The sequence below is a fragment of the Leptonotus elevatus genome, chromosome 6 (genome assembly GCF_054856555.1).
Source record: "Leptonotus elevatus isolate MCC_2025b chromosome 6, RoL_Lele_1.0, whole genome shotgun sequence".
Lineage (NCBI taxonomy): Eukaryota > Metazoa > Chordata > Actinopteri > Syngnathiformes > Syngnathidae > Leptonotus > Leptonotus elevatus.
Window position 1 is genome coordinate 15,803,487 of NC_141244.1, and position 25,923 is coordinate 15,829,409.

The following is a 25,923-nucleotide window of genomic DNA, read 5'->3' on the forward strand; positions in this document are numbered from 1 at the left end:
TTTTTGGCACACCCCTATCTGACAGTATTACAGACTAAAAGCGGGAAAAGAATGAATTCAACAAATCTTTCAATACAAACTTTTTTTAATCATCTGTACAAGTCTCAAGGGTGGACAGCAAACAAAAGTAATAACATGCAGGGTTTTTTTCTTCTGCATTTGTAAATTACACAACAATAATAATAACGTGAAAACATCTACAATATAAACACCGATGCATATTGTTAAGGATATGTTACAAAGCATATGAGTACCATCGTGGTAGTGTGTCTTGTTTAAGTGAGAATCTCCAATTAATTTCAATTGAATGCTGCAATAAGTCTTGCTTGGAATGTTGCTCCTTGTCGGGACTTCACAGCTGCAAAGAAATAAAAATTGAAATGAAACTCTACATGCACGTAATTATTTAACTGGAGTTTGCATGCAAGCTGCTGTGACTTTCGAAACAAATTACTGAGCAACAATGTTTCTTTGGGGGGTGCACACATGACATCAAATTCGCATTCAATTTGATGAAGCTAACGGCAACTGATATAAAAAGTCTACACACCCCTGTTAAAATGCAGGTTTTTGTGATATTAAAAAAACATCCACAATATAAATAATTTCAAAACTTTTCCAAATATTCACATGATCTATATCACCTGTACAATTTAATTAAGGGGAAAAAATTATTTTTGAGAGCAGAAGCAAAAAATAATAGAGATAATTTAGTTGCGCAAGTGTGCACACCCTTCTATAACTGAGGATATAGCTGTGTTTTGTATGAACCAATCACATTCAAACTCAGGTTGGACGGGAGTCAGCACACACCTGTCACCATTTCAAATGCTATTACTCTATATACATTTCAGATGTTTTAGTAGGCTTTTCCTGCCAATTTTAATTGTGTGCACACTCCCATTTTACCAAGAGTTTGAAATAGTTATTCCAGTTATTTAATTTTTACTTCTACAGGATAAAGTAATACAGGTCACACTAATGGTGAAAAACATTTGAAATGATTTCTTGAGTCTTGTTAGAACCTTGCACTTTAACAGGGGTTTGTAGACGTATGATGAAATCACAGAGTGCGTTCAAGAGCATGCATGTGTTCACATATAACAATAGAGAATCGTTCCAAAATGACAACACTGGGTTGAGCAATGGCAGGCGAGTCAAACACCAAATTGGAGCAAAAGCCTTCAAACCTACGCGAGCATGCATGATTTTCACACGTACTGTATTAGTAACAAGGCCACGTGTCGTCATTGTCACGGTTGTTGAGCAGCCTGTTAACACGACCACAACGGTGACACTGAATACTTACGGAGCTAAGCTTTAGTCAGACCAATGTTGACAGGCCTACTGCTATATGAGAAGTCTGGCTCTGGCAAAAACAAGACGGCAAAAAGTGGAATATTTATACGGAGCTGCTACCTACCGCCTGTCGAAGATGATTCCACGTTGGTTGGACTTAAATTCCAATTTAAGACGCTTTAAAAAGCAAGGGACCATATTTGGCAACTCAAACTTGAGTTGAAATGGATGCCTTTTGTTTTTTTGTGAAACATTGTTTTACTTACAACTTTTTTGGTCCTTGGATGAGAGAAAAATGACAATTTACTACGATAATATGCAGCACAAAAATGAATGATACTTTCCCTCCTCAATGCAAACAGCACATTGAAGGTGTCATAATTAGATTTTTTTAAACAGATGCAAAAAAAAAAAAAAAAAAAAAACATTGGGTGCAAATAGGTCTTTTTTATGTAAAAAAAAGTATGACAAATATATAGTATACTACACTAAAGCAAATTTGGTTTTTTGTTTTCTTTTAGCTGAAATCAAAACCATGAAAGCTAAAGCTACTGGAAATAATGTCTCCTTTTTTCATTAGAACTACAGAAATAAATTTTCACTAGTGAATAGGAAACTAAAACTATGGACAATATAATATAGCAAGTTTAATAATATCAATACTTTATTTCGAGACTGATTCTCAAAGTGTGGTACAAGTACCACTAGTGGTAAGCTGGCTCCCTCTAGTGGGAGGTGAAAGAATCACTGAATAAAATGTTCAAACGGTTTACAGGGAGTCGTCGAGTTACGATGCACTCGACCTACGACGTTTCGACTATGATGGCCACGCCTTGTCCGCCATTTTGTCCCCAATTTTTCTGCTTAGCTAGTGCTTGTCTGTGTTTGTGCACCGGGAGTATCATTGGCTTTTTCGCCCTCTTTTCTTCACATCATGGCCCCAAAGAAGAAAGTTGAGCCTTCTAGCGACATTTTAATGTATTTTAGTTTTTTTATACAAAATAATTTTGATGTAAATTTCAACTTTAACAGTGAAATCCAACTTACGCGGAAATTCGGGTATCATTGCCATCTTAGCAACGGAACTCCCTGTAATGATATAGTGACTTAAATATTTTTTAATCCTGTACACTACGATTTGTTAACTCATTCACTGCCATTGACGGTTATAAACGTCAAAAAAATCATTGGAACTATTTCTATTAGTTTAACATTTTTTTCTCACTTTTATTAACAAGAGTATGAAAACCTAGAAAACAAATGTTATTGTACATTTCGAACAGCTATAAAATTTTTGATTAATCGTGAGTTAACTAGTTAAGTCATGCGATTAATTACAATTAAAAAAATTATCTCCTGACGAGATGATTATTAAAAATTATGGGCATCAGGCGATTAAAATTTGTAATCATATTTAATCGCATGTCTTCAACTCTCAATTAAAATTTGTAATCATATTTAATCGCATGTCTTCAACTCTCAATTAATCAAAAATGTTATATCTGTTCTAAATGTACAATACAAAAATTCTAGGTTTTCATACCCTTGTTAACAAAAGTAGAAACAATATGTTCAACTAATAGAAATAGCTAAAATGATTTTTTGACGTTTATAACCGTCAATGGCAGTGAATGATTTAAGCACAGTTCAGTTGTATTTAACTTGTGCAGTCAGGACAGTTTTTATTTATTTTCCTATATTTAGGTGCTGTGTTCATGCTGTGTTCATTTTCAAACGGTGCATAATGTTACAGTGGCAAATGATAATATTACATACGTTTCAGAAATGTAAGCCTAGTTTTTGATGCACACTTACTGTACGCTACCCTAGTTGAATGTAAATCATGAGAGTGGTACACACACAGAGCTAGATATTATTTTCGGTGGAGTTTAGTAAAAAAAGGTTTGCGAACCACTGGTTTCGCATGGCAAGACTCACTGCTGTGATGAACTTGTTGCCCTGCGGTTGGAGGTCTTCACTTTTGCAGAAGAGGGAGGAGGCCTCCATGGAGGAAGGCGGCACGGAGGAGCAGCGGAAGGAGGCGGATTCCTCGCTATTGTACGAGTCCAGGAGACCGTCGGGGGGTCCGGGTAAGGTGAGGGTGCTCAGTCCGATCATGCTGTCATTGGAAGTGCATTGGGACGACGTCTCGGAACTCTCAGTGACTGACAAAAAGGAAAAAAAATGGTTTGAGTCATCATCATTTGTGCTGTCAAGGCAAGTTTAAGGCAGTGCGTTGTGCTTTTATTATTCGGATAATTTGGCATGAACAAGTGTTGTGTAACACTGTGTTGTGCAAATGAAATGTCTCTGGTTGTGGCTACATTTCCAAAAATGGAAATGAATAAAAAATTCTGAAAACTACTAACAGATGTCGCCTCTTAAAATCCCAACTCACGCATGGAGGGTTGGCTCGCAGAGTCGTGCTCCAGCTCGTCTTCCTCGATGCAGTCGTACGGCCACTGGGTGAAGGAGGGAACGCTGGCCAGCGGGTACGGATGAGCGTGTGGGTGCGAGGAATAAAGATGGAGGTTGAGCGATCCCAGCAGGGAGGACGACGACTGGCTGCTGGAGGAGGACGTGCTGCTGTTGGAGATGGTGGAGTGCGGTCTCTTGATGCAAGCCGAGTATTCATACGAGGGGACCGCTATGGAAGCCCTTGTCCTACATTCTGTTGGCAACATCAAGACACAAAAAAAAAATGGAAGAAACTCATTTCAGCTTGAATGCAAAGTATGCTTATGCAATTCCACTCATTTTGACTTTGGAGTTCATGAACCTGGAACAGTAATGTTTTTTTTATTTAGACCACTAAAAAGGGTCATTTTGGACAACTCTATCTAGATTATGCTGTGTTTTATTTGTGTTATTGTTGCAGAGGGGTTAAATATGATCCGTATTGCCCATGGGAATGAAATAGAATTAATGTTTTTTGTAGGCACGTTTCATTTCATTTTGTCCACATATAGTACTTCAATCAACCAAAGCAATGACGGATGCATAGTGAAGGGTAGATATTCAATTAACTTGATTGAAATCTTTAGAATAAGATTTTTTTTGTAAATCTATCCCAGGAGATGTTTCTAATATTTTGACTCTCTTGTAGCTAAATGAGGTAAGCAAAGAAGCTTAGGATGGTTAAAATGTGTGTTTTTCTTGTTTTAAGAAGAAAAGATTTGGTCAATAGAATACAAGCACACGTCATCATGTAGGGCTGAACAATTAATGGAATTGAAATTGACATGCAATTTTTAATTTTTTTTAAATCGCAAGGACTACAATAAACTCATTCAAAACCAAAAACTTATACCTTTTTTAATACTTTGTCATGTACTCCCAAAAACAAATGTATATGTTTTTTTATGCTAGAGCATACAGAAGGCTTTGATACAGCTTCTGACATGATGGTGGTCGCTTAAAGCAATGGTTGTTATTACAAAAAACGGCCAGCAGGTGGCAGCAGAGTACAAGAGATCAACTATGTTGCATCAATCTTTTTTCCCCCCAGTGTTTTCAACAGGTGTGTGAATAATGATGAAACTTAGCTATATTCTAAAGCTAATTGCTGCAAAACAGAAACAGATACAAATATACTTTTTTTCTGATGAATGAAGAGACGCTAATCTTTCTTTTGGGTAGGTTCCATGTTTTTATAGCAATATTCTGTGGACATTGCAAAATCGCTGAAAAACCAGTAAAACAGCGGGGAGGGAAGGGGGTTGCTTCAATGAAAATGGCTGGGAGTGAATGAGTTGTTGGGCTTCATTATCTGATATTACTAATTGTAATACAGATAAATTTTTTGCTTGTTTGTTAAAAGAAAATAAAGGGAAAATGACCTTGGAAAATAAAATCGCTTATTAAACAGCAATCAAAATATTGAGGAAAACACATTTTACAAAATCCTTCAACCCTAGCATGATGGGTAAGTCACAAAGGAATGATGGGAGATAGGAGAAAAAGAAGTAAGTCTCACCTGACCCCTTCATGATATAATCGATAGCTCTGTCATTGATAGCTGCATCGCTGGGCTTAATGTCCATGAAAGGCTTGCTTCCAATGCCCATTGACACCATTTCCAGCATGCGCAATTCTGCAAGACAAAATACACAAAGAGAGATAGCCCTTTTATGACAAAACATTGTTAAAACAAAATGTTAATCGCAATCATTGACAAAGAAACACACCCCTGTTTCGTAACGCCTGCCTCCATAGGATCTTCCCTATAATGGAAGTCCACACCGCCTTGATCTCCACAGAGCTTGCTTGCAAGATGAACGTGTCCTGGGACTTCCTTCGCCGGAACCAAATCTCAAAGCGCAGACCGCTATCGCCAACATTTTCAGTCATACCTATCTCTGCTGTCTATTTAAAAATAAATACATAAAAAAAATAAGTAGCCTAAAAAGTAGCTCAGCACTGATAAAAATAAAAAAATAAAAAAATCTTACTTTGTAAGATTGTTTGTAGATGTAAATGTCATATCCTCCTTCGATCTTTTTGGTCTTGCTGAAGAGGATGAGATCTTCAAACAAGAAGACGTGGCGGAGGTACTTCCTGCGTCCACACCAGACGATGAACTCATCTTGGCAGCGAAGTTGACCTTGTTCTTTTAAGTTCACCTAGACAGGAAACACCTCGAGTCACATGCGTCACTCACAACAATGGAAGTTGTGGCGGGATGCTGACTTCACTCTACTGTATACAAAAGAAGATGACATCCAGTCCAAAAATACACTATGGATAAGGCTATTGGGACTTCCTTTAAGATCATCAAGTTTCTCTGCAGACATTTTTGTTCTTTTGCCTCAGGTTGCGTTATTATTATTTTTTACCATTCCTAGTTAAGTGTTAACATCAAACCAAAGAATTACACAATTTGTGTATATTCAAACAATAAAATTAAAAACAAAACAAAAATCCACTAGCTTTATGCTAACACACAATGCAAAACACCATAGATAGGCTAATGAAACTAGCATCTATGGATACTTAAAAGTAGACAGACAACATAAAAATAATCAACTATGACAGACCCATCAATTAATTAAGAGAGGTGTCTCAATACTTTTATGGATTCAGTGTACACTTTCCGCTTACATCACAGCCCCGAATGGCGTCCATCGCGAGGAGATCGTTGCCATGGCGAAGCTGAAACTTGACCATCTCCTCGGCAACGCGAAGGTCGCTCAGCTCTTGCGCTTGCGACTGGCCGCACTCCTTGATGAGGTCCTTCAGCAGCAGAGCATATTTGCTCATCCTCTGGATGGGTTTCAGCAGGTAGGATGCCAGGTCCATCTTGTCCCCCAGATCAAGCTGTTTATTCTGGGATGTGAGAGGATGGTGAAGATGGTAGTAGCTACTCATGTGTATGTGTGTCATTGCCATGTTCTTCTTTTGGTTGACTAAATATATACACACACACAGTATTTAATTATAATAATTAAATAATTATTTTTTGCTTAAATCATCTCCTCATGATGCAAATGGTACAATTTTTTGTGTTTCTGGAAAAATCTGAAAGAAAAAATGACATTAATATTTATGTGAGCTTTCAATACACCTGTCAAATGAAATTAGGCATGTGTTACTAAAACAGTTAAAAAATAAATTTGATTAAATTATAATTATTATTAAATATTTCAGGTAGCTCTATTTAAAAAAAGTAAAATTTCTAATCTATTTTTCCTGCATTTCATGAATTTGTATCACCAATACTAAAATGAAATGTCACTTCTCTAGATTATTGTAATTTACTGAAATGTACCTTTATGTCATGGAGACACACTATCTTACATATATTTTTGGTCTTTTTGTATTCATCAACAAACAACAAGCTCATAACAATACATTATTCATTTGCCACTGTGACTTCATTAACTTCCTTTTACGTTGCCCCACTGTGGATCAGTGCTGACCTTTTTACCCAGTGAAGAATGTTACCAGAGTTTCCAGACGCACCTTAAAGAATTCGTTCCCATGGCTGCTGAGCAGGGAGTCGGACCGGGGCTTATTCTTGCTGTACAGGGCATACATTCCAAACTGATCCTCCTGCACACACGCACAATTAACAAGTTAGAACACTCCGGAAAGTAAACTGGCATTGTCAGCATGCTTTCCTGCACAACGTGTACAGTTAAGTGATTTAAACCATATGAGCTGTATGTTATTAACTGCAAGGCTGAACTGTGTGCAGTTCCCCAGCATATCCAGCTGACAGCATTCACACATGGGCAAAATTCTCTTAAAGGGGAAGTCAACCCCTAACATTTATTTATTTTTGTTCGATGCAGCCCCGTTGGTCTAAATATGGTATTCTGGTTATTATTGTGGAATATGAATTAAGCAGCAAAATCCAGCCACTTTTATCCATCTCAGAGGGCGACCATTTTGCCTTTTTGCTGTCGAGTGAAAATGACATTACAGTTACTCAGGTATCAACCAATCACAGCTCAGCTTCAGAAAACACGCGAGCCGTGATTGGTTGTTGCCTGAGCAACTGTGATGTCATTTTCACTCGACAGCAAGTGGCAAAATGGCCGCCCCCTGAGATGGATAAAAAAATGGCTGGATTTTGCATCATAACTCATAGTGCACAAATGTAGTATTAATCAGAATGTCATGTTTAGACTAATGATGTCACATATAACATATTATTGTCAAGAAATGTTTAAGGTTGACTTCCACTTTGAAAAAAAATCAACAGTAGTCACGGAAATAGCTTGAATCTGACAAGTATTTTTTTTTTTTACAAAATTAATGAAAATTAGACATTGATTTTGAATTGTGGTTATGAATAAATAAAAAAAGGTATGAAAAAACAATGCTACTCCTATAAAAAATAATAATGAAAAATAAAAATAATAATTGTTCAACCAAGGTGTGCTCTCTGATTGGCAACACAGGTGTCTTCAATCTTCAACTAATCAGTTAGTCCGTCAGGCTTTAAAGGGTGAAAAGTAGTCTGGTGCTGTTTGGTGACATAACATGGACCGGAGAAAATTAAGAAGAGAGTTATATCAGGAAATTAGAAAGAAAATGTTGAAGATGAAGGCTATAGACCCTGTCACATTGTTTTGACTATTTATAACAAAGACAGACTAGTAATTAAATTGAAAAACCATGCATAAATATTCCTCATAATACTTAATAGTAGTTTTGGGAGTAATTTATTTGATGTGTTCTTGTCATAGTTTACAGTATTTAAATGTAGTGCTTAGAGCATGAAGTGTGACCAGGAAAAATAACTCGTGTTGTCTTTCTACTACATAGAACACGTTTTTGTTGTTTTCCTGGTATGAAGCTTGTCCTTGCGTTAGGTAGGTTTGCCCCCATACAAAACACCACTGACAAAACCATGACCCTGGCAATGCTACATTTTGTTGTCAAACTAGACGTGTAAAGGTCATGACTGTTGATGGAACCTGAGAGCTCTTAGTAAGTTGTCAGTGTGCTTCCTCGGGGCACGCCGACTTTGTCTGCATACACTCACATGTCGGAGAAAGCAGCTGCTGATGGACAACGGGGAGTGGGCGCACAACTCCAGGTCCTTGAGGAAGTACTGGCTGTGAAAGTCCCACAGCTTTTCCACATTTCCGAAAATGATGCTGCGTTTCCCGCGCAAGTCCTGAGGCAGATCCAGTCGCTCCATCTCAGGGAAGTAATGCTCAATGACGTAGCTGAGAGAGCGAACGTACTCCCTCTCTGTGGAGATCATCTCGTCCATGATGTGCTGCACTTTACTGGGAACAGAATTTTTTTTATAATATAGTATTGATAGTCGTAAGGATTTTTACTTTTGCCGAGCATCAACGCATGAAGCAGACTATATTTTGTAGAGATAGACCAACAGGACCAACACCTATACCGATTATAGTCAAGGAAGGAAATAACCAATATTTGGAGCAGATATTAATTTTCACTAAAAAGGGAAAATATTGGTCTCAAAAATGTAAAAAAATACTAACTCCAACTCTTAACTTTGTTGAATTTTTAATGCTTAGGGAACAATTTAGTGCCGGATCTCCCATGGCAATTAGCATGTCTTGAAAAGGTAAGTAAATAGCTCCAAATTGTTTACTACAGTAAATAAAAGTTTCCAAAAATGTAAAAAGTTGTGCTGCCAATTAAAAATATTTTTTTGAAACCAAATGTTAATAAAAATAAAAATAAACATTTTAAAGTGCAGAGATCCCAACGGTCAGCAGCATCTCTTATAATGTTAACTGAAAAAAATAAAATAAAAATAGATCCTTTAAGTTAACACAGCTTTAAATTGATCCATTATCAGCTGTACGATTCTTTAAAAAGGCTGATGCTGATATTCGTTAAAATGCTGAATGTCGGACTGATAACTGTCCCTGGCCCGGCCGATAATTGGTCTGTCCCAAATATTTTGAGTTGATATTTTAGCCAGCATTTTATTAAGCCTTATATTAAAAACGAAAAACATTCTGACCTGCTCTGTTTCTTGCCATCTCCTTCACTGTGTATGTTATGCATCCTGGAGGGCGTAGACATGCTGCGACTGCGTCCTAGCGCCGGGCTCATAACATCGGGTCTCTGCAGCTTCTTCTCAGCGGACACATTATTGGCCACCTCCAGACCCTTGATGTACACCCCGGTGTAACCGTGCACGTGACTGGAGTCCGAATGACCGCCGTCCCTCGGCGTCAGCTCGTAGCTCATGGTCTTCTTCATGATCTTCTTCATTGGTGACTTGCGGACTCGAGAAGCTGCGGAGAAGATGGGCTCTGAGTGGCATGAGATAGTGCAGTCGCTGTCCGTGTCGTCAAACATCGATGGGCTCATCTTGCCGTCAGGTGGGAAAGTGTAGCGTGAGGAGGCGGCGATGGAACCGGAGGGGCTTTTGGAGAAAGGTTCATCGGAATGTGGTTTAGTGTCCTCGACGGCCAGTGGCGTAACTGTCCTGCTGGAGCAAGAAGAACCTTCAGCTTGAAGCCCACATCCGCTATCGTCCTCTACACTAATTTGGATCTGTGCAGGCTTTAAAACATCCGTGAATTCAGAGGAAATGGAGTCTGAAGAAGCCCCCATGGCTCGGGACAAAGTGCCCTCCAGCTGCTGCTTGGTCTGCTGACATCGGTGCCACACTGCGTTCCACTGCTGCACTTGCTGAGGACATTCCAGGGAGAGCACCATATCGTTCAATGTGCTGAAGTTGTCCATGGAGAATTTGGAGGCCTCGGTGCAGTAATCCTGCAGGATCGGGACCACGGCAGGTGAAGGCGCTTCATCTGAAGTGTTAAGGTGGCTGACATAGTCTTGGCAGTGCTCCCTCCATTGGTTTACCTACGGATGTTTAAAACAGAGTTCAGTTTTTAGGACTCTTTATGCAGGATATTAGCATGAATCTAGAGCCAGGAAAAAACTAACTAGACAGAATTAGATAACTCAATTGCATACATGAATAGGTAAACAATAAAATCACCACAGAGGCATCTAATCTGTGTTTGCAAAAAAAAGCCTGAATAGCCTAACAAAATGAAAGAATTGCAAAACACTTACAGAGTCATAAAACTCATAAAGGTTTCCCAGAATGTCCAAGTGTGCCTTCCTCTTCTCCGCTCTGCTCACGATGGAGGCAAGATGTTGCTTGAATTCCAAGGAAACAGTGCCAGGAAGAGATGGTGGAGACTCTTTTACCACCTGCAGGGCATGTCTCTGCTGATGCTGTCAACCAACAGAAGGACAATTGATTATATACTAAGTCGGCACTTGGAGACAGCGATCGTTCGTGTGTAACCGCTAAATGAGGCTCGCACCCCACAAAAAATTCAAGATGCACCAGCTTTTATGCCCGGGTGCATGTGCGCTGTCTATGAAAATAGAGCCCATAATGGTTGTCTAGATCAGGGGTCTGCAACCTGCGGCTCTGGAGCAACATGTGGCTCTTTAAGTCCTCTCCTGTGGCTCCCAGAATTTTTTTTTAGAAAAATATTATTTTAATGAATTAATAATTAAGATTAAAAATAAATAATTAAATGTTATAAAAAAAATTAAGAGTCCACATTTTTAAGCTGTCGTGAGGTGAAAGGTTGATGAAAGTTTTTTTTAAATTACCCAAAAAATTTCAGAAAAGAGGAAAAGCAGAAAATAGAAAATTTAAAAGGCAGAAAAGAAGATGTTGGCCTACAATGGCTCTTTTGACAGTAAAGGTTGCTGACCCCTGGTCTAGATGAAGAATAAGAATAAATTGATCAAGAGGTGTGTCTCAATACATTTTGTCTATATCATGTAAGATCACAGAAATTCCCGTGCACAGTATTGGCATCATCTCTGTTCTTGTCAAGATATTTACCACTGACTCTTTCAGAAATTGGTCCAAGCGCTCCTTCATGTCTTTAATGCTGCTGACAGACAAAGTGAGTGATTCTAAAGGTGTGAGATGTTTATCTCCCTCCACATTGAACCACAGTTTGACCTGAAAAAAAAAAGACCTGTTATCTCAACGCCATTGTATAGAGGAAAGAACAATCACGAGCGAAAAAGCTAACCTGTTGTGTCTGTTCCTCAAACCTGCGCACCTCCTGAAGACTTTCCAAGTCCTTCTGAGACTTGTTGGACAGAATGACAAGCTCATGGACCTCTTCGTCCACTTGGTTGTAGAGACCACTCAACATATCTACAGCATCCCTAAAGACAGGCAGAAATATTAAAAGCGAGGTCAGTTTCGTATTAACAGGAAGTGAGAGGCCTCGCCAGCAGCATTACCTGTAGCTCTCGTTGTCACAGGCCTCTTCCTTCCTGATGCGTGCGAGGATGGTGCCTCCTTCCAGACGTAACCTATTTAGATGGGCGTCATCCAGCACACACTTCATGAGATGCTTCTGCTGCTCCATCATCTGAGACACCTCCTACACACACACACACACACACACACACACACACACACACACACACAAAAACACAAAAAACACAGAATTTTTCAGATGTTTTGCAATTCTTTTAACGTGACTATTTAGTGCAGTGCTAATTTCGTTGATGAAAAAAAGTTTGATTATGAAAATTTGTTTTCAGACGAAAATGAAACAAACTAAAATAGAAGCCATTCATTGAGACAATGTCGCTAACTAAATTGACTGACAATTTCGTCAAAAACAACAGTGACGAAAATTCAGCTGAGGAAAATATTGACTAAATTGTCAATTTAGTCGACTAAAATTGGTTTTTATTTCGTCGACTAAAACTGGATTAAAACTAAAATACAATCAGATTACTAAATTATGAATACATTTTATTTAATTTTAGTCAAAAGACTTGAACTAAAACTAAAAAATGTCTTGTCAAAATGAACCCTGATTTTGTCCTACCTCAGATGTCTTCAGGTTGCCACAGTCATTTAACGTGGCGATAGACTCCTGGAGGGAAGCGATGGCTTCGCTGCAGCTGCTGGCAAATGGTTCTATTTTCTGTAAGGGTTAAAAAAAGAAAAATCACATTTAGCAGGCCACTTCCTTGGCATGATGATGTTTCAGTTCAAGCTACAAGGCTCAGCCTCAGGGGATGTGTCCAAATCCAACTATTTATGCCCCCCTTGCAACGCTACTAACAAACTCTTACAGATATGGATGAACAAATACGATATGAATCAATGTTGGTTTCAGTCCATCATCCCATTCACCTGTCTGAAGAGCATCCAGTGGTTGTGGTCGTAATGGAAGGTGCCCTCCAGGTCGCGTGTGAGCTGATTCGGTTCAACGTGCTTCAATACGGCCTTTAATGATGACAATGTCTCAGTCTACGGTGGGAAAAACACAACTACATTGGTCAGTGCACACCTCTTGTCTGACTTCAAATCTGATAATAAGAGCCTGGAGGGGCAATGCAGGGAGTTACAGGAAATGATGGCAAGAAAAGCCACCACATGACTTGTTCATGTGACAATAACAATATTTACTCACCTGTACGTTGAGAATGTCTCTTTCAGGTTTGGCTGCTGCCTCTTTGTCCACCAGGAAAAAAACGGAGTAAAGTGCATTTGGTACCAATGTCTGAAACGGAAACATGCATATTTTTTACTGTAGGGCCCTATAAAACTATTACATATGTAGACAGGTGCTAATACCTTTTTTTACAATGTCTAGGGTTTCCAGACAGAGCAACTCTACATCAGTAACTCAAAACATAATCATACGGCTCTTGCAAGTTTTCTGAAACCAACTCATTCGTGTTGTTAAAAACAGACATGTATGCACAGGTTAGTCCTGAGGCCAAGCTTTTCTCAGAAGAAGCTCTTGGATGTGTAGGCATTACAACTTTAAGGTGTGCCTCTATTTCTGAACGTCGAACATTAGGAAAATGTATTTGGCATGCCGTAGAATGTAAAAACCAGTAATATAATTGCCGTTGCTTGAACACATGAGGCCGGGGTGTTGGAAACCAGGTCAGTGCGCATTCAACTGTCTGTGCTCACCTGAAATTCAGACAGCGATGACAAGAGAGCTGGAACAGGCTGCTGCCTCCTGCTGTCTATCACAACTGTCAGACCTTCATCACGTTTTTCTTTCCTACAACCACAACAAACATAATCCACCTTGACTACATATTTACATTGCTAAGCTAAGCGCCTTGAGGGGAAGTTAGCAACAATATTCAGATGGTACCAAATACGTCATACAGATATGAAAAAAGTCGGAATGATACCAACCAGCAGTTATGTGTTTGCATATACACAGGTGGTAATATATAATATATATATATATACACACCGGTACTCTAAACTGTAGTAATAGTTTACTCTAAACTGAGTTTATAAGTCACTCAAGGGTTGAGGAACAAACCCACAACTTTAGGTTGGGAGTCAGCCAATCTACTCTCTGAGCCACACACTCCTGTCTTAGTACATTGCTTATGTCAACTGGAATATTCGTGGTTCCTAAACCATGTGTGTGTTTTAAATAAACTAGTGAAATTTAGTCAAAATCTCTCCTTACAAAATGTACTTAGAATTTCTGAGTGAAAAATCTTTAATAGGTTTTACACGCGATAGGCAAATTTTTTCGTACACACTAAAAATACTTTGAGTAAAATTTACTCTGAATATTTTACTTTCTTCCAAGTGTAAATCTCACTCTATTTAGAGTGGGAACAAATAGTAAAGTAAAATTTACTCTACAGAATTAACTGTGTAGTTTATACAAATGTCTGTTTTATGTATGCACTTTTACAAATATGCACGTTCTAAGTCATTAGATAAAGATAAAGAAAGTTAGCGTCTGCCAAATAGTGAGCCCTGAAGCTCCCCTGGCTAAATGTCAGCTGCAAATAATCGACATCTGTAAATCTGACTTGAATCAGTTTTAAGACCAATTGGTGAATAAAAACAAAAACAAAAAGTGACTGTTCTCAGCTTACCGCAGTGTGGAGTGTAAGTAGACCAGCAACCTGCTGACATCATGCACCGTGCAACTTTCGCCTGCCCACACTTGAGCTCTGGTGCACACCTGCAATACGGCCCTCCCACTACGATCTCTGCTTCCTGGGAGACAAAAGAGTAGCAGGGGGACAAAACACTACTTTGAAAAGACCACGACTACTTTTTCACTACTTGTATTGTAGTGGTATAAAGTTGAATACAAAACTCCTATTCGACAAGCTTTAGAATGAAACGAGGCAAGGTGCTCCACCTGGCAAAATCACAGCGCCTGATGCAAGCAGCTCCTGATTGACCTCGGACATCCGTTTGGGGAGGGACAAGCTATTGTCATTGGAGGAGCTTGATGATGACCCTAACCCGATGGCTGACCCATTGGCCGTTTTGGGGCTGTTGGACTCTTCCTCTGCGAGTCTAGATTTCCTGTCATCACCGGTGTCCTCCTGTTGCCCTGTAATATTAATAATACACCACAATTTAACAAAACGAGAGAAGCTTCCTTTCACCTCAGTGTGGTATAATCATAGTAAATCACACTGACTCATCCTAGAGACCAGGTGTCTCATCAGCATGAGTCAAGAGTGATTTTGCCGTTATTCGAAACGTGAGCATTTTGGTCCCCGGGCCCGTTTGTAAGTACAGTACAACTCACATTCTCTACTGGTAACACAATTTCCACACTTGATCCAGAGTGTGGGTTTGTGAAAGTGCATCTGAACAGGATTATTCTTTGTGTATTACAATTAGCGCCGATCTCATATTACATTTCAGTACAATACAAGAAAGTTCTCAGTCTCACTATTATGTTTTGTGTGACTCATTCCAAAATCGAAAAGAGAACAAGTATTTTCTCTTCTTCGTGTAGTTGCAAAAGCGAAACTAGAACTTGATGATGTCAATTAAAAAACACTTGATACTGCTCGTCTTATCCAAAGCCATCCTTTAATGTTCTAAACTGTTTTCATTGTAGTATTCTACAAATTTAAAGGAAATGGAACTGAAAGAGACAATAATAAATCTTGATTGCTTGTTTGCAGTTTGCAAACAAACTATATTGCAAAAGTCCATGATTGCGTGCCTGACCCTGTTGTGTTTTTCAAAAGTTGGAGGCCTCTTTTATAGTCCCACCAGTTGTGTGGGAGTAAACCCAGCCAGCACAGCCTCTATTGTCTTCAAATAGTCAGTGCATTTCCTGTGCCACTGTGTGAGCAGGCCTGTGTTTGCCGCATGTTTCCTAAATTGCTTTGTTTTCACAGGAAGTGAGAAACGTCGAGTAAAGCCTCTGGAGTATTGTGAAAATCTGCTTTTTGTGTTCCCCGATGGACACATCACACTGTTGAGGCTAAAAATCTGCATCGGTCAGTGGGGATGGGACCTTGTGCTCAATCATAAATGAAAAGGTTTGTTTGTTTAAATGTTCTACACCTCTTGCTCGATTCGGATAGTTTGGGTCTTTATATTCTCTTTAATGGCTGATTGGTTCACAACGGATACTTTTGTAAGTGAGGCAATCCATGTGTGATCTGAGCATTCCTATCCTTGAAAGCACTGTAGGTAGGGCCCTCTCATTGTAGGGAAAACTGGGGTTCCGCTGCTTGGTTTACAGAATCTTTTGTTGTCTTTGAAAAACTGTTGTGGGAAACCTGCTTTACAAAAAGTCGTAATGCAATCCTCCTCTGAGGTCATCATAGGAATGCAATGGGGATCTGATATTTGATTACTTCTTCTACTGTATTGTGATTGCTAGTGGGCTGATCCAATGTTTTTTTTCCATTTTTTTTTTTTGCCACTCAGTGCTTCTAAATTCAATTATCCACCTTACTATAAAATAGTTGCATTTATCTATAAAATTGTTCCAAGTACAGCTCTGCAGAGGACCTAAAACTCTTTGTACACACATTGTCTGACAATGAGAGTGCCACTGCCACCTACTATAGTGGATATGCAATTACACTTCATTTTAATACAGGAAAAAAATCATATACCCTGTGTTCACATGCACCCCTGAGGCATCACACCATGTATTAAATGTTTTTTTCTTGAAAAACAATACGTTTTATGCAGCCCCATGAGTCTAAATACGGTATTTTGGTTAAGATTGCGTTAGTGGAAAATAAGTTAGGGAGCAAAATCCAGCAGTTTTTATCAATATCAGAAGACGGCCATTTTGCCACTTGCTGTCGAGTGAAAATGACATCTCAGTTGCTCAGATCTCAGGTAACAACCAATCACAGCTCAGTTTCAGGAAACAGGTGAGCTGTGATTGGTCGGTGCCTGAGCACCGAGTAACTGTGATGTTATCTTCAGTCGACAGCAAGTGGCAAAATGGCTGCCCCCAGAGATGGATAAAAACATCTGGATTTTGCTGCATCGCTCATTTTCCACAAATGTGATACTAATCAGAATGTCATGTTTAGACTACTGAGGTCACACATAACATAAAATTGAAGGGAGTAAATAAACATTAAAAAATATTTTATTCTAATGATATCATTACAATAACATTATTGAAAATTCTTCTCAAAGTGAGCCAGTAAGAACACCCACTTAAGCCACCAAATATGGTTTCGCAACAACAACAAAAACACCATAGAAGTCACCTTCACATTATCTGTTACCTCAGTTACCCTGCATGAAACAACACAAAACAAAACAGACACTCCGTGCAAAAGATTACACACAGATGTGACTTGACTTCACTCTCCAGGGTAGGGCCAAACCCGCACCCCATAGGCGTGCACCCCCAGCCAAAGGTGCCAAAGAACACAGCAAGTCGCCTCTGAAAAGCAATCTGTCAGCAGTGACGCTGCTGTCTCACCCTTGATGAGCTGTTGTAGCTAGTCTTGCTGGAGGCTATCATTACAAAACCTACCCACATTAGCCTGTTATGTTTTTAAGCCTCAAAGTTTGTTTTCACACCCTCAGGTTGTGTTATTTGTGAAACGATGAGCTATGGACCATCACTGTGAAATGTGATCCATATGCTGAATATATTTATAAATAACTATTAGTTTTGCTTAAAATAAACTTGTGGGATACTATCAAGATTTAACATTGGTAAAGAAGGGAAATCATGGACAGTGGCATACCTGTTACTTCTTTGCTCCTCTTTTCACAACCAGGAAGCGAGGACTCCACTTCCAACTTCCCAAATCGAAGAACATATCCATTCATCAGCTTTTTAGGGGAGATGCTAGCTGAGCCCCCAGAAGAAGACCTCTCCCGGTGAGCTTTACCCTGGTCAGCCTTGTTAGTCCTCTCCAGTGACTTGGAGCGGCGTTCCGCCCGTCTCTCCGCACTCCGCAGCCCCTTCTGTAAGTAATGCAAAGGTGTGCTGGGCCTAGAATCGTCACCACTGAGCCAGCCTCGGCTCCCCAACCTCCAGGATAAGTGTTCTCGAGAAGAAGTGCGAGTGTCTGGGCTGCTGCCTGGTGTCACGGAGCCCTCCCTTAGGCCACCGTGCTCCGGACTTTCTTCCAAGATGGACTCAGTGCTGGACCCAAGGCTCATGGGGTTCTGCAGTGCTTCCATGTAGGATTTCCTGAAAAGTCTTCTGCTCTCAAAAGCAACGGAGTCTCTTGGGTGACGTCTACGAGGGCCCGGATTGCTGAGGTCTGTACTGAAAGAAAGCATCTTAGATGCTGGTCCTCGTTCACTCCCACTTGTGTCCTCCCCTCTGTGCACTGTCCCACGCTCTTCAGTGGGGCTGATCTTAATGATGGGAGTTGTTATGTCTACTTTACTCATGCTATGGCTATCGTTGCTGGTATCCGTGTGGTGTCTGTTTGGTGAAATGGTCTCCGAAAAGTCCGCTCCCTGAGAATGGAGGGACTCCCTGGAGCTGCGATGGCTGTCCAGGGTGCCCGTGGATCCGCTCGTACTGCAGGCGCTGAGTTGGCCGCGGAAGCCGACCCTGCTGCAATGCGCTTGCATGATGGCTTCCGCCGTGCTGCTGACAAACAGAGGGTTGACCACGTTCTTCCACGGGGTCCTGTACACAGATTTCCCGGTCGTAAGCAGGCAGTTCTGTAACGGGTGCAGGTTCCGTTCCAGTGTTACATTCTGCACGAACTCAGCGGTGAAGACGCTGCCATACATGCTCTCTGCGACGGGGATCTCCACAATAGCCTGCCCGCTGGCCGACAAGCATTTTATCACAAGCTTGGCAGCCTTGCGGCCTAACGGTACGATTTGTAGGTAGAAGTCTCCTTGCTTTAGTCTCACTTTGTGCAAGGGCGATAGCTGCAGCACCACTTTGTCGTGAATGCAGAGAGGCCACCCTTCATTATAGAGCAGCAGTCCTCGGAACCTCAACTGGGAGAGGAGAGAGATACGGTTAACACTCACCCCAGGTAAGCATTGCCTTGGCAGCTTGCGGTATGACTTGCATCACTGTCTGATCAATTGGCACAATTGTTACAACACATATTTAACTTCAATGGAGAGCCACTACGTACATGATGAATTACTCACGGTGATCATTTGTCTTAAGAGAAAGACATGTCTGATCAGGCCTGGTTTTCAAACAACCAAAACACAAATCTTTCTTGTGAGAGAATATGAAAAAAAGTGTCTCTAAGAGAGCTGACATGTTTTTTGATTGTAAGCAGAAAAGGTTGGGAGAAGACCAAGCTCAAAATGTAACATCTATTCACAAAAATTAAGCACTCACACAAGTTTCTTGTTGGATGATCTGTAAAATCCTCTTGGCAGGAAGCAAGAAGTCGATGAAGCAGCGGAGGCCGTCTCCACAGTACTGTCTTTCCACCACACTGAAAAGCTGCCACAGGACGGTGGAGGCAGTAGCACTGAAGGGCCGGTACAGGGCCGACAAGGTGCTTTGGATACAGCTGTCCAATGACTTGGCGTCCTATGAGAAAGACGGAAATGCTCAGTCAGGTGGTTGGTGTTTTACAAAGTAGAGTACAGTTTGGTTCGCTTTAGTTTTGTGTTTCTATTTAAAAGATTTTATGACTAACTAACTACTAACTGATCTGCGCTCTATTCAGTTTTTGCTTTCCATGGCTGGTATACAAATACAACTTGGTGAAGTAATTTCTGGAGAAATTGCATGTGAATGCTGAAATATTGAATGAAAAAATATAGTAACCTGGAATTCTATTATATGAGGTGGAATGATGTTGAACGATATGGAATGATCTTGAATGTTAGTGGATAAAATGCATACATTGAATGATGTGGAATGAATGATATTTAATTGTATGGAATTAGATTAAATCATATCGGTGAAAATTAGCAATATGTGAGTGAAAAATGTGGAACTTGTGGTATGTGGGAAGTGTAAGGATGTTGAAAATTGTTCCCAAGGTAAATTGAATGAGCTGAATATTTACAATTTTTGAATAAGAACGATACAAGCCCTAACACAAACGCTTAGCCATTACCTGAACCCACACCGTCAAAATGAGTGAAGTGTTTTGTTGCTGAAAAATGTGTAATATATAGGTGAGAACATGTGAGATTTTTTGCAATGTGGGAATTGGGGCAATATTGAAAATTCATCCCAAGGTGAACATTTTTGAATGAACTTTTCGAGTGGGAGTAAATTGTGGGTAATTGCTAAATGGCCATGAATGGGATTTTTTCTAGTGATTTTTTTTTAAATTGTGGGAAAACTGAATGTTTGGAATGAGAAAAATAATAGCTCGTGAAGCGTGAATTTTTGGAACATGTTGAAGTTGGAATGGTTTGAATCGGTCAAGAAACAAAGAAGGAGTTGAAGCACAAAAAGCGACGTAATAAGGAAACGTAGAATAACATGCCTTTTAGCATTCACACAACTAGTTCCTAAGGGGTGGTCAATAAAAAAAATCACTTCTATGTAACAATAGAAATGCGTTTAACATGTTTCATTATTTTATGGATTACACTGGAATGTTGTTACATTATTTATGTAAATGACACGGTCACGTAGCTATTGACATACCGCCTACACACATTGCAGTAAAACCACAAGATAGATAAGCGTCCACCATACTACAACATAATGTGACAAGTTGAACTAAACTCTTGTAGATACAACTCTTTAATCATGCTAGTTACCCCCAAATCTGGTTTTAGCAGTGGCCTGGTGCGAAGCAATTTATATACTTTAAGTTCCCAATGACACTATACACTCTAAAAACAGTTGGGTCAAAAGTAACCCAATTATGGATAAAAAATGGACCGATCCACTTTATAGGTCAATTTGACCAAACTTTCTGGGTTGTTTAATACAAAATGACCTTTTTTTCTTCTTTTTTTTTTACCCAAGTAAAGGATCTGACCAATATTGATGAGTTGTTTTACGCTGAAAAACCAATTTCTTGACTCAAAGTTGGGTCAAATCGACCCAAGTAGAGGATTGGTCAATTTTTTACCCATAGTTGGGTTATTTTTGACCTAACTGTTTTTCGTGTAGTGTAGGTTTGGAAGAAACAATGTTTAAATGTATGTACCGGATAGATTGACAGTTTGACATGAATGACCACTATTATAAGAGCAGATAAATATGCTTATTTACAGACTGAAACTGATCCCATGTATTCAGGAAGTTGCATCATGATAGGAAACATGAGCCAGTGATGGTCTTTCCATCAGACAGAGGGGAAACACCTGGACCAAGTGACGTCACTCTGAATGGACACAAACAGAACAACTGGAAAGTCCACCCAGTGCAACGTGACCTTCTAATAACGGCCATGTTACTTTTTTTTTTTTAATGATCTGACCTATGATCTGACAGGTTAATATATATATTTAGAAAATAACATTAGTAGAGCACATGTCCAACATGGAACATGGAGACTGATCTGGAGTGGTTCGCCATGTTCACAATTCAGTCATGGGTGCCTTTGCAGGGGGGGAGTCAAGGCCAAACATCCTTCTGCTATCTGTCCTTCCCGAATGGAACACAACAGCGAAAGAGACATCTGCCTCTCGTGATAACCATGCCGATAGACAGAAAAGCCAGGGAAAGTCCCACCATTTGGCAACCGTGTACTATGTTGACGAACATTTTGGTACTTTCACTTGGTGAACTAAATCATAGCATCCCATGTGCTCCAGTGGTTTAAGCCAGACAGCGCCATGTTTCACCCTTTGTAGGACTGTTGATCTAAGCAGCTCAGCGCTGTTTATTAGAGGAGATTGAGTACAGTTCACTGCATTGGTACACATGCCACGACTTGGCTACAAGGCCCTCATTGTGATCACCGCCTCTCTAAGTGGTGTGTGCAGTACAGTGTTGGTCTCCAGAAACAAAGCGCCCACCTCCATTAGTAGTCAGACGACACTTAGCGGGACAGAAATGTCTCTAGGCCTTAGTCACTCGGCAGAAGAAGAACAGCGTGGTGTTTTATGAGGAGAATGCAAACAATGGGAGGAAAGCCTTCATGACACTGTGAAGACAGGTCAGTAGGTTTCCTTTTGAGGTTCCCAAGGGAGGAAAAAAAGTGCAAGTAGGGACTTGAGATTTTCAAGATAACACATGTAAAACAGTTCTATCTTAAGGAGCTACTGCAGCCAATGCCAACAAGGGTTTACTAACAATATTAGGTACACCTGCACAATCTAATGACATCAGTTTTGATTGACACTGTCAGTGACAATGAAAACAAACAATTTTGAAAGGTATTATTTTCTTACTAGTTTGCAGTTTGCAAACTCCTTGTTGTTGGGAGTCATCAATTGAAGGGTACAGAACAATAAAAAAAGAAGAAGAAGAAATTAAAGAAAAACAACACTACCTGAATTTATTTTAGCATTTGTTAACCGTTTGAACTTGGCAGAGGTCGTTTCTCTTGATACAAGTCTTGCACTAGATCTAGGGTGTACCTAATGTTGTGTCAGGTGAGCAAAGGTGCATGTCTCAGCAGAACGAGGGAGCTCAGCTGAGACAGACAAATGAGGTTGTCCTGTTTTAGACCGTCAACCACGACATACAAACAAAGACGGAAGTACCGCGATTCCATAATTCCAGGTCTCGCTGGTAACTGTCTGCCTGGGTGATGGAGGAGAATGGTGGTAATTAGTGGCCTCTACATCCAGGTGGGATAGCTTTTATCTGCGACATCAGCAAAACAGCTGTTACGAAGAAAGAAGCCCAAGGATTTACTGTGTCAAGATACACTGACTTAGCTTTTGAACATCAAATATGCTTTCATCCAATAGCTTTTAAGTTGGAAAGAAAATCGAATGAAAAATAATCATAAACAAAAGCTGCATCCCAGAGAAAGGTGGAGCGAGAGTGATCGAGAGGTGCTCACCGACTCATTTAGTGGGTCACGGGCACAAAAGGCTGCCTACCAGGCGTCCACTGGAGCATGAAGCCACCAGGGGAGTGTTGCAGGAGAGCCCGCAGCTACTGAGAGTCTCACAGGCAGTGGGATGATGCCAAAAGGTCACAGGTTGCTCGGACCTACCAGGCCATTTAAACACCTGATAGGAATTTTTTTGCTTGGAAGTTTGGAACAGACAGAAATCAATTTGAGGAGCAGTTGAAGAGTATAGTTTAGTGCAAATGGCTGTGCTCGCATTGGATTTGTTGCGGCAATGCTATAATGACCATATATGACTATAATTTCCTCTGCCAAGGCTGAACTGTTAACAAAAGTGTTTATTAAGGGGGAAATTCTTGACAATAATATGTTCTTTGCAGTCCCACTAGTCTAAATATGGTATTCTGGTTAATAATGCATTAGTGGAATATGAGTTAAGCAGCAAAATCCAGCCTCTTTTATCTATAGCAGAAGGCGGCCATTTTGGCACTTGCTGTCGAGTGAAAATGACATAACATTTTCTCAGGTCTCAAGTAACAACCAATCACAGCTCAGCTCCAGAAAACAGGTGAGCTGTGATTGGTTGTTGCCTGAGTAGCTGTGATGTCATCTTCAGTCGACAGCAAGTGGCAAAATGGCCGCCCCCTGAGATGGATAAAAACGGCTGGATTTTGCTGCAGGACTTATATTCCACAAATGTAATATTAATCAGAATGTCATGTTTAGATTAGTGAGTTCACATATAACATATTATTGTCAAGAAATGTTTAAGGTTGACCACAACTACCCTGTTAGATTTGATTACTCTAAAGTGAATGCCATCTTATGTGTGCATTGTAACTGCAGCCGAGAGGACATCAGTGTACAATATTGATAGAGTACAAACAAGACTCTTTAATGAAGGTAATCCCTTCATGATAAAAGTTCCCTTTTTAAGGGTCACTCATTGGAAAATCAACATTTCGGGAAGCCTTGAGTGGAAAAACTGACCACGCAGTTATTTACAAACAACATATACATTTAGGGCCAGAAATATTTAGACAATGACAACTTCTATGATATTATATACCACTGCAATGGATTTGAAAGACATGATTGACGAGTGGACTTTCAGCTTAAAAGAAAAATAATTTTTTTTTCAAAAGTACGACAAAATACTGTAGTAAGAGTAATCCAGTCTCAGGTGCTCCTATCCATTTTTTTAAAACGCTCATCGGACCTTACATTTTAAGTATGAGACCTACAACGCATCGCAACTGTGCCGTGGCTCTTAGTAAGAGGTGTTTTTAAAAGAGTCTCACAAGAATTAAGCGAAAGACATGATTTATGTTGTCGGCCGACTGATGTCTTTGTCTGACAGGATGTAAACAACACTTGCTGCAGGATATTGTTCTCGAGCAGCCCATTGCTGACCTCCTCGACTCTATGCGTTGGTATTCTCCTACAATCCTTACCACATACTTGTGCACATTTCTTTACATGAATAGAAAGAGTGAATACGAGCGATTCGATTGCGACAGCAAAGTCAAAAGAGATCAAGAAAAAAAAATCTGTTGATTCCTGTGCAGGGTAAATATAGAACGGGTGCATACCAAAACAAGTTGATGAGTTGATGAGTTGAAACTTGCTTATCAGAGAGGATACAAAGTTGTGTACTTCACTGACCCCAGCGGTGATACGAAGCATGCACTTTAAGTCTTGTTTTCTATTGCTTAGCTTTGCTTGTCACGAGTCTAACCGCCAAGAATATTTTAAAGCTCGAGCCTACAAATCAAGTCGATTATCAAGCGCACAAATATTTGTATTCAGAACGCAAAGAAAAGTGTTTTTCATTTTCTAATTGAAAACACACACGCATGTGGAGAAACATGCTTTTTATTGGACAGCGACAATATGCAACATCAGCATCTACATTGTTCCTCTCATTGTTTTATGCAAATACAAACAGACAGCTGCTATGCATTAGGGATAAAGAGTCACACACAGTGGCACCAGTAAGCACAATAACACATGGTGAAGGTCACCAAGTGTTCAAGCACGTCAAGTCCATACCTTAATACTCAGGTAGTTGTCACAACTCCTCGACTTGGCTCTGGAGTGCATTTTGCCAAGTGACAGCATTTAGGCACCTGATCCAAATCCCTGCCAGCTCTTTGACGACAAAATAAATCGTGTCAAATCAAAGTTGTACAATCCAGTGTATGGTAAGCACCGTGCTGTCCTATCACCAGGTCCATTTCCAGCTCTTGTGCTTTGTGGCAGCCGGAGCTGAATAAACTCCTGCTGGGGCGTGAGAGAGGCAGTGCATTGGAGTCCCCGTCACTCACTCACCCGCGCTCCCTCCTCCTAAACAGAATACATAAAACCCCCACCCACCCCGCCACAGCCCTGCCTCTCTATGTTGAAAGCCTCTTCCAGCTGGATAAATGCATACTGCTGCAACTCATCATTCCAAACACACACTACCTGGTCTACACACAAGTCTGGAACCGCAAACTCTCCACCCAGCAGGGGTCGGACTCTGACTAACTCCACTCTGGCCCACTGACCCCTTGCGCCCCTACCTCCACAAGCAGCTCCCAACACCCCTCCTGGCCACAATGGGCCCTCTTTTGTCCCCACAATACAAATGGACTAGGGTTTCAGCTTATTCTGCTGCTTTTCAAAGGGGGGGAAGAGAAAGGAAGACATCAGCACAGGATTGGTGGTTCAGGTCACCCACGACAAAAGCATTCCCCTTAAATTTTGTCAGGGGAAAACCCAGTACTTTAACTAGCTAGACAACCCTGTGACACATCAGGCAGATGAATATGACATTGTCAAAGCAGAATAATCTTGGAAGATAAATTAGATGAATGCAGAGTGGGGTGAAAGGTGCAACAATTTGTTCAAGCATTTGTTACGTGTGACTGCCACAATACTCAGGGCAGTTTTGCACAAGTTGTCTGC

At 40.3% G+C, this 25,923-nt stretch overlaps 1 protein-coding gene across 2 annotated transcripts; it reads right to left on the bottom strand.

The window, feature by feature from the left end:
- Positions 1–73: 73 nt before the first annotated feature.
- plekhg4b (pleckstrin homology domain containing, family G (with RhoGef domain) member 4B) lies at positions 74–25,251 on the bottom strand. Of its 2 annotated transcripts, XM_086079055.1 has the most exons (24): positions 25,027–25,251; positions 19,368–19,565; positions 17,785–19,009; positions 14,949–15,146; positions 14,677–14,800; positions 13,736–13,829; positions 13,224–13,313; positions 12,944–13,060; positions 12,633–12,731; positions 12,034–12,176; positions 11,817–11,955; positions 11,621–11,743; positions 10,828–10,992; positions 9,758–10,611; positions 8,792–9,041; positions 7,261–7,350; positions 6,400–6,624; positions 5,751–5,921; positions 5,487–5,664; positions 5,276–5,392; positions 3,698–3,970; positions 3,238–3,464; positions 1,310–1,369; positions 74–358 (listed from the first exon to the last, which is right to left on the bottom strand). In XM_086079055.1, the coding sequence occupies exons 1-23, from the start codon at positions 25,093–25,095 to the stop codon at positions 1,325–1,327; spliced, it is 5,214 nt and encodes a 1,737-aa protein (XP_085935181.1). In that variant the 5' UTR covers positions 25,096–25,251; the 3' UTR covers positions 74–358; positions 1,310–1,324. The 2 variants fall into 2 exon arrangements, with proteins under 2 accessions (XP_085935181.1, XP_085935182.1); XM_086079056.1 differs by lacking the exon at positions 1,310–1,369.
- Between the last annotated feature and the right edge of the window lie 672 nt (positions 25,252–25,923).